Below are 12,369 nucleotides of genomic sequence, written 5' to 3' on the forward strand. Positions count from 1 at the left end.
ACTCTTTCCACTCCTTTGCTGCATTTAGAGCTTATCCCTTAAACCAATGCAGCTGCCACACCGTATCGCCCTACAGACAGTGCAGTTTAGGACTGCAGTGTTTTACTGCTACTGCACATGGGAAAATGTTTTCATGGAGCAAAGTTTATAGCACAGCACTATGCAATGGCTCTCCAAGACATGTGCTCATGGGCTTCAAAATATAGGAGCACAGCAGCCACCCCACACTGCACTGAGTCCACCCTCCTCAAAACATTTTTCTAATCACTGCAGTGTTTAGTTGTCATTATTAATTCAGGTCTTAGGTACCATACTATGTCACATGCATACTCTTGTATGTCAGCAGTTCTCCAGATTATGGGAGGGAAGCAGCTGAGGAACCAAACCAGTTAGCTAATTGCCTTTACGGTCTTACCAAGGCTCACTGCAACAAGAGTCACAGCACAGAGAGCAGCTTACAACAATCTGAAAGGTTATTCCTGCTTCAGATAAGGAGACCACCATGACAGTTTTATCCTAATTAAGGTAGTAACTTCCAATTATATACCTATTCATTTTCTTAAATTTAGCAAAAAAGAAGGGCTAAAAGTTGGCAAGTCTACGTGGTGGCATGGTTATTACCCTGCCAACTCTCTTTCTCTGCAGGGCCACCCATCAGATGTAAACTGCTAGGCATGAGATGAGCAAACTAGGAAGAATAGTTCCCTGAATATGATCCCATGAATTACTAGCTTTTTGCACCAATTCTACCCTAATAATAGTTACCTTGCAATCTAGTCATCACACCTAACCCCATTACTGTCTGTCTTTTTGTAATGAAGATGGGCCAATACAAAGCCTTACAGGGCAATTACCTAGTCCTCTTGAAAAGGCTCTGGATAATTCTCTGCAATACATGGAGCCCATATTGCACACTGGTACTTATTGATAAGCTAGAGGGAAAATAGACTCCAAAACCCTGTAGTGTTCTGTTCTTGAATTTACATTTCTAAACGTCTGTCAGCATCTCTTACAAGAATATTACTTGCAATCCTGTAGGACACTCCTCTGTAGTGTATTGAACATAGAGGTACACCAATCCTCTAGGATTATTATGCCCATTACTTCCTTGTTTGCTTGGTTTTTCAGACAAAGAGGAAAAGAAAGAAAGCTTATTACAGTCTTACAATCTTACCACTGCTTCTGGCAAATCAATCAAACAAAAACCTGCAAGTTTTCTATTGCTCTAGTTCAATGAGAAAGAAATCAGCCCTATCACTGTCCAAAAACATTGCCTTGTGTCCTTGGTGGCTGCAAGTCACTAAGCCCTGCAGCTTACTCAGGACTTCAGCTTCCAATTCATTTTCACTCATGAGCTCTATCAGATCTCCCACTTTGGAGGGACAATACAGAACAGATTTCTGAACTCTATACTTATTCAGTATTGTTTCTTTTCCTACTGCATCTTCTTCTGGCAAGGAACAGCATACTCTAACTGCTCCAGACATCACTATGAATACTTGGAAGTTTCCAAATAGTCCCTGATCTTTACTATTGCTTCTGCAGTTCTTAAAAGCTTATAAAAATTCTTCAGTACAAAACCAACTCCTATCCCATCAGTTAGTTGCTCATGTTGAATTTTTTTAAGTATAAAGTTTATGTAAAAAAAGAAACAAAATAAAAAACCAACCCCCCAAAAAACCAAACAGCCAAGACCCTAAGAGCTGACAGATAAATTTGCTTCTAACTTCCAGCCTTCTAGAACAGCTTGATACTGAAAAAAAGTACGAACTAATATCTTACAATGGAATGATTAAAAAAAAAAAAAGCCTTGAAGAGCTATTTTGATCACTAGTAACTTACTGTTTCCCATTGGTACCATACAACCATCTTAAGGGATACTGGATCACTGGAAGCCAATACCCTTTACATTGGATGGAACTAATACAAGGGGAAATCTTAAGTAGCAATGGTGGAAAAAAGTTTTGGAAGCTTTAAGACCTAAGGGGTCTCTGCCTTCACATGGAGCACCTTCCAAAATAAAATACTCAATTCAGATTCCCAAGGCTTTTTACTGAGCCAATACTGCAGTTCCACCAACACTAAATGCATAAAGGAAATAAGCTCCTAAATCACCCTGACCACCAAAATAATTAAAAAACAGCTTCACATTTACCATGTATTGTGCAACAGCCACCACTTCCACGGAAGAGGAGAAACATATGCATTTACTCTTACGCTAGGTTTCAAGAACACTTATCCAACAAGTTGAATTGAAAATATAAGGAATAGTTAGAGGCTATAAACAGTTAAAACAAAACCAACCTTTGGTAGATACTGAAAATGCACATATTGCATATGATGTACCTATCCTTGGAAGAGGTTTACCTTCAAGGCTGCAAAGCAGGAAAACTTTGGTGCAAAAACTTGACTTCCTTTACCTTGTGGGTTGATACCCTGTGCTGAGCAATTACAGTTAGTTTTTCTAGGAGCCCTCGTAATCTCTCCTGTGTAGCATGGGAGATCAAGTTCACAACATCAGAGTTAAGTTCCATAATGTCATGCCTTCTACCTGTGGAAGCAGAGAAAATCCATTACGTGTTTTAGCAGCAGCTGATAATTGAAATAATTAGCACAGCAGGTATTCTGTTCCCCCTGGAAGTCATACCCATTATGAATAAAGGTTTGGAGATTATGATTTTCCTGGTAAAGTCACAACTTCAAAGATCTTAGACATTACATTAATAAAACTTAGCCTGGAGCTTCAGAAAATATAGACATTGTTTCACTTAGCCTCCAGAACCACTCTCCTTGCAAGGTCATTTATAGGACAAAGTTAATAAGAACACAAATCCAGCTTCATGTTCAGGGAGTGGGAGAAGTGGTAGCTGTAGGAATTAGTGCCATATTCTGTTAATTCCAGTAATTAAAAAAAAATAGAGAATTACATTTTGCCCTGCTTGACACCGTGCTTGTTAACAACTCATGACATTTATTTGATGAGCAGGGATGGTTTTTGCGGCACACTCCAGGCACACAGGACCCTCTCACCTGCCTCAATCAACTGGCACGGGGCAGACAGACCCAACCATCCCACAGACAGAACAGATCAAGTCTAGCCAGGGTCATTGTGCCACCACCTTCAACCTTTTCTGCAGGGCTGCCGCTGCCTCTCTGCGTTTCAGCAGCTGCAACCGAGGCTGGCGACAGCTCCAGGCAAGGCTGTCCCAGCTCCATGCCTAGAGCTGGGCATCACCTCTGCAACCTTCCTGTGGCTACAGGCTGTTGATGGGAGAAGACTTCCCGTGCTTGACACCATCAATCACTCAATGCAACTCCATGAAGACACCTGGACAGCAGAACTTTCCCCTGCTAGGCACGGCAGGCAGCAGTTTCACACGCTTCACACACCATACCTGTCAGAAGCGCTTTTCCTTGCCCATCGCTGCATTTACAGAAGCTGTAATACTTTATGATGCAATATACAGCACACCTTCAAAACCCATTTTGGTATTTACTGCCAAGTGGAGTGTTAAGAATGGATAAACAGTACACTGTAAAAAACTAATCACCTATTTCATTCACCTTTGCTGCTCTAACTGAAAATTAATAACAATCTCACAAGACAGGGATAATCTATAATGTTTTCCCAGATACAATCCCACTGATGGATCTTGGCCTGTGCCTTAGCTGAATGCAAACTCATTTTCCTCAAGCACTTTTCAACATTTCCTCAGCAGTTTCCTGCTGTACTAAGAGAACACTGAAATGTCAACCTAAAAAGAAAACAAAACCCCCCTAAATCCAAAGATCTTCCAACACACACACACAAACTTCCTAAAACAAAGAGGGCTTTGTTCAAGAGCAGAAGTGTTAACTTCTGAACTGCTATACTCCCTGAGAGTGTTCCTCTCCTTGCAATCCAAACACTTTTCATTTATTACACGAATTGACGATTAATAATAATAATTAATAATAATAATAATAATCATAGTGGCACAGCTACAATGCCAGCCATGAAACACCCAGGCTTGTATTTTGTATCTTTCAATGAATTGTATTCACACCCAAAACCAGACAATTAATCTAGAAGTACTCTGTTTTTTGAAGAGCTCTATTTTACCTTGTATCTGCTTCCCTTGGATGACTGGGAAACCCTCTGCTGAATTTTCAGAAAAGCTTCTAGGCACCAGTTTCAGCGCCCATTTCCCTTTTTCAACTATGCCCCACACAGCTCAGACAGCACATCTGGCTACATGGAGCAGGATGCACTGAGGCAGCAGATAGCAGTTGCAGGTTATACTCATCACAGGCTAGCTGCTTTGTTTGAACTAAGAACAAGCTGCATGTAGAAAGACTTCGAGATCATGTAGTTAAACCACTGTGACAGAATTATGAATACATGCATGAACTGCAGGCTTTCCTGAATGCTCAGCTGTAAAACTCACTGTTCCAGTACTACAACCTACCAAGGCAGAAAGCAGGAGCAAAGAGTTGAGCAACATTCATCCAGTTTGCTTAGACAGCAGTGGTACCAATCACTGTGGTGCTATACAAATGCATGCTCCCTGCTCTGACATAACACAACACTGCTAAGCAGCAGTTATTTTGCTCTGAAACTAACAGCTGAGATGATACATATACTAAAAACCTCTTCTTACAGTTCAGCCTCAGCCATTCAACTGAGATATACATTCCACAGTATTAGTCATGGATAGAAACAGCTTTAAGATGTCTTTTGCGTAAAATTAATGAAAGATTTTCCATAGAGAGATACATAAACAAAGCTCTGCCCTGTGCATATCGGCAGTTTGAAACGTCTTCCTAATCACATGGGCAGATCTTAAATGCTGTTCATTAGAGTACATATATCTGAACAGGTCAAAGAATGTAAAAGCTATGAGGAGAGTCCCTGTAATGAACTGAGTTAAGAGCTGCAGAAACAGAAAAGCGTAAGTGTTTGATTTGACACTAGCACCTATATTGTTGTTATGCGACCCATTAACTGCAAGAGAAATAAAGTTGGTCAGTTCTCACATGTAAAAGTGGCACCCGTTTCTTTTTTCTGGTAGTGCTTCAGACTATTACCACATAACAAAACTTAGAATACAGTTGTTTCATAGAAGGGGAAGTAAAAACTCATAATAATTTGGTAGAAATACATGAATTGAGATGTCTGATCTTAATAGGTTCAGCTTCTTCAAAAGTTCAAGGCTGACTGATGAAACAGGCAAGGAAATACTACATCCATACTTATCTGTTACATATGCTTTGTTCTCACCTATGTTCAAGATCTTCTTCTGAAGTGCTTCGGGGAAGAGAAAAGGTTCATCTGCACAGGAGTGGATCACTGTACCAATAAGCTCAGAGTTTGTTGCCCAAATGCATGCATTCTCCTCCTTAAGATTGACCCCAGCCATAGAAGTCACATCATTTATCTCATCTTCCTCCCTACTAAAGAGAAAACCAACATTTTATTTCAACATTTCATTCAGAATGGATACAAAGAAATAGCCTCTCCACTATCAACAAAGAGCCACATTCAGGCATCTTGGAGGCTACCCCTAATACAATAGATGTTTAGCGTGGGTTTGGACTGGCACAGTCAGCTCCTAAAAGCTTTCACACTTCAGTGGAATAGTTCTCAAATGTTAGCTTGCTTAATGCCTCAGTTGCTAGGCGTGAAAATCCTTTACATGAAACTGAAATTTTGAACAAGCTTGGAAACCAAGGAATTAAGTAAACCTGGACTAAAAGTCCTAAGAATGCTCCCACCCTGCAGCACCACTCTGATACCCTTAAATTTGTTTTAAAACTCTTAATTCGCAAGATAGAATCAAGTCTTGAATACAGTCGAATACTGAGTCATTGAACTTACAAACAAGCTCATTTTCTAATATGCTTATAGCAGAAGTGTATTAGAACACATGATCTACACTTTACTTTTGGCGAATTCCCTTAAAAAGTAAGATACAAACAACCCTTGTCAGTAGTACTCAGGCTCCACCCTTGCCCTTTCAATTAGCCCTACTACACAGTACTCATGTACATAGCAGGGAGGATGCTATGCTTCTGTAGAACAGCCTCAATGGGTTTCAATGGTGTTAATCTTCTCCCACAAACTTCTAGAGAAGCCTGTCTAGGAAAGGAGTCCAGGCTTCCCCTACTCCTCCTCTCATTCGTTTCCATGTCCTTATGGCTAAAAGTTTCTATGTGATTTGTTCTGGGAAAAGGAGACCCAACAGATTCTCAAAGCAGCTTCATTAATTCTATCTAGACACAGCCTCCTGACTAGGCTTGTGCCCCAAACCCATCATGCTAAGAAAAGCTTGATTCTGTGATTCTGTAAATCCTAGGATTGTTGGAATGTTTAAGTGACCACAGTTACAACTCAAAGCTGAAGTCATTGCTGCCAGAACAGCTTTACTCCTCCTTATCCCTTCACAATCAGCAACCACACAGTTCCAAGTGCATACTCATGCTCTATCAGCCTAACAGAGACCCTGATCTTTCAAGAAGTGTGTAAATGAAGCTTCACTGCATGCTAATTGAGTGCTAACAGATCCTCACAAGTACACTCCAGTTTTCTCTTCTTAATGATCCCTACAGAGATGTCTTTGCTGGTGGCAGACAAGAATTCCACCCTAGTGCAGGATCTGCAGATAAAGGAGACAATAAAATCATCAGAACTAGCATCAAGAACATATATCACAAGTATCAGAGCTGGAGATGCTGGAAGCTGAAATTACCCCAATGGAGATGTTTATAGAATCACAGAATGGTTTGGGTTGGAAGGCACCTTAAAGATGATTTAATTCTACCCCCCCAGCATGGGCAGGGACAGCTTCCACTAGATCAAGGTTGCTCAAAGCCCCATCCAGCCTGGCCTTGAACACTTCCAGGGAAGGGCAGTGACAACTTCCCTGGGCAACCTCTTCTGCTGCCTCACCACCCTCTCAAGAAATAATTTCTTCCTAATCTAAATCTACCCTCTTCCAGTTTAAAACCATCTCCCTTTGCCCCATTACTACAAGCTCTTGTAAAAGGTCCCCATCTTTACTGCAGGCCCCTTCAGGTACTGGAAGGCTGCTATAAGGTCTCCCCAGAGCCTTCTCTTCTCCAGATTGAGAATTTTCCTTTTTGCAAATGGTGGTTACGTTTCCCCTTTTCCAGTTAGCCAGAACTTCACAGGACTATCACAAATTCTTAAACATGATGAACAGTGGAATCCAAGTAAGGATGCTTGTGCCTCAGGTAAAACTGTACAACATGCAGTTTCAGTAAGTAATTTTAGCTTTTAATGTGGCCTCATAGTCCAGATACTCAAGCAAGGAGGAAAACTTCTATATTATACAGCTATCTACCTTTCTACATACAGAAGTTTAAGTTCTCTAAAACCAACCTTCCTCAGGTTACTATTTTCTTTAACATTTCTAAGGACACAGTCTCTCTAATGAGTACACACATACAAGAGCTTATATGCAAGTAGACATGGCTACCTGTACTATTTTTTCCAACTTATTTGCCACTAGCCTTGATGAAAGATTGATTTTCACCTATGAAAAGACTGCTGCAGTTACTTTACTTAACCCAAAGAAATTATACTTATATTTCCGTGGAAGTAGTCTCATCAAAGTTTAATATAAATTTCAGAAGCCATGTTAAGTTTGTAGTTTTTACTATTCTTCTTTCCTTGCTGTTCAAACAAACTTCAGTAATTTTAAGATATCATGTACTTTGGGTGAGCTATAAAAATCACTCAATTAAAGTAGTAAGTTTAAAATATTCCAAAGTACACATGCAGATGTTTCTGTCAGAAATGAACTTGCTTTTGTTTTCAGCAATTCCTCTGTAAAGCCCCTTTTCTACATTACATCATATAATGCTTTGTATTTGACCATATAACACCCTGAAATCAACAAGAAAAAATCTCCCAGCTGTTACAAGTCTCCAGTGATTTAAGCTTATCTAGACAAGGGGGAAATACAAACCTCAAGAGTTCTGAGCATTACTCTGCATGAAGTCAGGTTTGACACCTACACTGAATATTACATTGGAAAAGAAGCTCAAGCAACGCACATGCACCTCACACCTAAGAGTTTGCCTGTTTTGGCTGAAAAGTGAGTCTGTGGCACCCTCTGGTGTTCCACCAACATGTTTTCTTCAGAACACATTCTCATTTACTCCACTTTATGCAACTGTTGAAGTGAAAACTAGAAAGACACACTTAACCCAAACCTCCACGCACCACCATGGACAACTACGTGGGACAGAACAATTTCAGTGGAGCAAGAACCACCAGCACTCCTGACCACTGAGGGGCAGGAGGAGCAGCTGCCCAGATGTTTTCCACTCAGCTATCTCCTGTTTGGCTGCTCATTGACCTTTCAAACAAAAACCACAAGTCAGAGCTTTATGTGCTTTGGAGAACAACGCTATTAAATAAAATATATGCAAAAAAATAAAAAATGAAGATTCAAATACATGTCTTATTTTTACACAGTGCTCTAGCACATACTCTACACAAGTGTGCAGAGTAGTTTATAAAAATCTTCATGATTTTAAAGTAGACTGCCCTTTATAATACATGCCATGGGGCAATCAAGTGCCAGCAATGCTCATGCTTAGCTGAAATCTTCTAATTCCTAAGTTTTTTGTTTATTTGTTTTTAATTTGGAGGTTGGCATCACCTTATTTTCCATTGCTTATCTCAAGCAACAAAACCAGCCAATTAAAGAGCAGAGAAGGTCAAATTGCAGCTTAAGTACAGCTTAGTGAGTATTACATTCTCACATCTTAACTTAACTAACTTAACAACCCAATGGCAGTCAAGCTTGATGATATACTACAATAGAAGCCACAGTTTGAAGTGTCATATATACAGTCACACCAACCACAAGACATGCTCTCTGCCTAATACGAATCTCATCAAAAAACCTGAAAGTGGGCCATGGTACTTCTCTCTGCCTCACCCATGATCAGCCAGTTGATGGATCACAGGTCAAAGGACAGCTGTGCTGGGAGTAACAGAAGTCAGGCCAGAGGAGAGCAAGGAACATCTATTGCCCAAGCCAGATTAACATTATGTGATGCTAGATCTGCTTGGAGAACACTGATGCTTGACCCAAGAAAGCCAAAAGTTCAGGTGTGCACTGCCCAGGTTAAGAGAGATAAAAATTCTCATACATCAGATAGTTTGGTTAGCATCAGGGATATATCCAAAAGGATACATTCTTTAGAGAAGAGACTTACTAGAAAAATTTGAGGTGAGCTAGAGATTTGAAATCTGAATTATCATGGATTTACACTACTTTGAAAATCATAATCCAAAAGCAGGAACAGAAATCCATCCTGGATCGCACTGTAGAGACAGTTTTTCCTACACTGAGAACTTAATTCAGGGAGAGAACATAGAGCATTCAAACTTTTAAATGTAAGACAGTTGATATATTCTGATTGGAAGATCACAAAAAATGTGTTTCTAGGCTGTTTTGTGGTCATACTTGTTGTTTTGCTGAGATATTTTTAAATTGTATTTATTAAGTGATTTTTGCAAACATCTCCAAACAAAAGTATCTCCCAAATTATATTTTTATGTATATTTCATAAGAGCTTGAGAGAGTTGAACAGACTCATCAGCTTTATATTTCAACTTTTGGCTACTAGTGTTTTAAGTCCTCAGTGTACACTGTACCTTACTGTAAACAACAACAGCTCTCTGTGGATATCAGCGCACACGAAGCTGTAGCTTTCAAGAGGTAAGACGTCAACTGGTCAACAAGACAAAGCTGTCATGTCTGCTTTGAACTCTGGAAGAATAACTTCAAGCTTGCCTTAAGGTCATAAAACCAGTCATGCAGTCTGTACCTCTGTTTCACCATCTTATTTCAGAGATACAAAAATTATTTCTGCTTTTGAAAAGTTAAGTCAGTTACCAGAACTAAAAGCTTTAAGCCTTCTTGTAATCTAAAGGCCTAGAGAATATGCCAGAAGCCATAATTAGAGGTGGAAGTCAAAAACTTTCACCTCTACATACAGGAACAAGCTCATAAGAGGAGCTAATAAAAGATTTTGTAATACAGCACAGAGCATTAGACAGGTTACCAGCCAGTACATAGTGAAGTTCTATGCCATCTGGTGGTCTGTAAAAAACAGGTTATATATGCCTTAATCCTATGGAGAGCTTCTAATACAAGGTAACTTTGCTTTAGATTAGTTACTAGTACTTACAGAATTGAGATCAACATGCCTCCTCTACAAGTGAAAGACTGACATATATTGATGCTCATTGTTTGTATAATTACACTCTTCTGATAGCATGATGAAAATCCAACCTCATCAGGACAGTCTTTTAAAATTAAGAATAATTAACATCTCCTACAATGTAAAATACATTCAGGTTCCCCCTTGCCAATTATCAAAAACAAGTCTCTAAAGAAAGTTGCTTTTATTTGGGCTCTATTCCCGCCTCTATATGTGCTGTTGGTTCCTTTTGTTCCTTCCTTTAGTAAACATCTGATATTGTTTATTTTTACCTGAAGGAGGTTGCTCCATTCTCTTTTATTTTAGCTTTCTGAACAGGAGATGCTTGAAGCGACAGAATTTTATGTCCTGGCAGGGTAATCTGTTTCAGAATGGAACCTACAACAAAACAAAGAATATTGTCAAAACCAAAATTGTAAGACAATTCTTAAATCAGTTCACACCTCCAGCAAAGGCAACTGCAGGCCCAGTAACAATTAGTTAGGCCCATTTGAAAACTAGATGATACTCTGGAGTCTTACATTCTGCATGTTCTTAATGGCAAAAAAACACTCTTCAAACACCCTACTCTGTGCTGACCACTGAAAGGTTTTAGTGAAAACTGGCTGGCTAAGAAACTCACATTATGCATCAACCTGGACCCACTGGAGTGGGTTTCATGAAGTGATTCTGAACAACATCATGATTTAAAGGAAGTTTACTGAATAATACTTGCAATATTATAATAAATACAACGTTTAACTGACATGTTTTTAGAAGGTGCCAGGAGTAGACATGGCACTGAGTTTCTTATCAGAATTCCAAACATAAACTAAAAATGTCCAGCTTATTGCACAGAGCTAGTTCCCCTCAACAGACAACCAACTTGTAACATTCCTATAATCTACCAATAGCCTGCATACATTTCTATACCTCAGCAGTCCTCCCCATTCTCCATTAAAGAGGTTCCACTGTACCTGCAGGGAACTGGCTAGTTTGAACAAGTGTATTCAGTGGCATCCTCTTCTCAGCAGGTGTCTGTAGGGTCTGTATTGAGGGTTGTGGGAGTGTGGATACCTGCTTTACAACAGTTCCTGATGGTTGCTGGACTACCTGGAAGTGGAATATCCAATATCAGGAGTGAGAAGAGCTAAACAGAGAGAAGTAAACAGTATTAATGTGCTCATTCAGCCAGAAGTTACAGAGGGCATGCATGCAATGTCTAGCTTTCTGTTCAAAGCAAACAACATGCTCAGAAAAAAAAATAATTATTTTTTTTTTTACTTCATGACACAAACCAAATCTTAACAACTGCTGGCAAGCTATAAGCTCCAGCTCATTCAGCAAGCTCTAACAGCCACTTCAACCCTATATCTCTACTGATAACTATATTACATAAGTTTCACTGAGTACTACACAATCCATCACACTAAGAGGCTTTCCACTCCCTAAGTCTGAACAGACTAACAATTGAATATTGAGTCTGCTTGTCAACAAGTTCAAATGGATAGGGATCACATACACCTAGTTAAAAAGCAAACATGAAAACAAACAGAAGTCTTGTATTAAATCCTTTTCCTGTTGAGAATTAAGAGTACACACTGTAGCTACTAATGCATTTTTGGAGCTGCAACATCAATTGTAATATGAGATGCTCAGTTTCAAAGTGTTAAGCAAAAGTATACCAAGCACATCAGTTAGCAGGAACATTAAGTACCAACTAGCAACACCTACAGCGAGTGGAGCGTCTACACAAAAACATCAGTACACTGCTGAAGGGTGAAAAGGAAGGGGGTTGATAGCTTTGTTTAAAGAGGCTCTCAAAAGAAACAAAACCAGACAGCAGGATGTCATCACAACACAAACCTACAGGCACAGCCCATAAATACTAATTCTTCCTCTTCAGGGGTAGCTATTAAAATGTAAGACAGGAATAAAATTGCAGTATCCCTAAAAGCCTCACTTCCAAACCTCCTAGCTAACAGAATGTGGGCTGCAGCTTTTGATATACACTTTGAAAAAGTTATTGATTATAACATCTCCAGGTTGAAGTCTACTTGAACAGTAAAAAGCTAACACAAATGAATTTTCAGGGTAAAGAAACCACTTATTCTCCTCTACATCTTTCATTCTAACTTCAGAAAGAGT

The 12,369-nt window shown here is 39.5% G+C and overlaps 1 protein-coding gene across 1 annotated transcript in view; it reads right to left on the reverse strand.

Moving 5' to 3' along the window:
- TAF4B (TAF4b RNA polymerase II, TATA box binding protein (TBP)-associated factor, 105kDa) overlaps positions 1-12,369 on the reverse strand; it is a 62,485-nt gene that overhangs the window by 28,571 nt on the left and 21,545 nt on the right. The window contains exons 8-11 of the mRNA XM_010006903.1: positions 11,199-11,334; positions 10,515-10,620; positions 5,261-5,430; positions 2,421-2,551 (exon numbers count right to left, since the gene is read on the reverse strand). Of these exons, the coding sequence (XP_010005205.1) occupies positions 2,421-2,551; positions 5,261-5,430; positions 10,515-10,620; positions 11,199-11,334 (543 nt within the window). The remainder of the gene's footprint in view (positions 1-2,420; positions 2,552-5,260; positions 5,431-10,514; positions 10,621-11,198; positions 11,335-12,369) is intronic.

This window comes from Chaetura pelagica, unplaced genomic scaffold, assembly GCF_000747805.2.
Source record: "Chaetura pelagica isolate M959 unplaced genomic scaffold, ChaPel_1.0 scaffold109, whole genome shotgun sequence".
Classification (NCBI taxonomy): Eukaryota; Metazoa; Chordata; class Aves; order Apodiformes; family Apodidae; genus Chaetura; species Chaetura pelagica.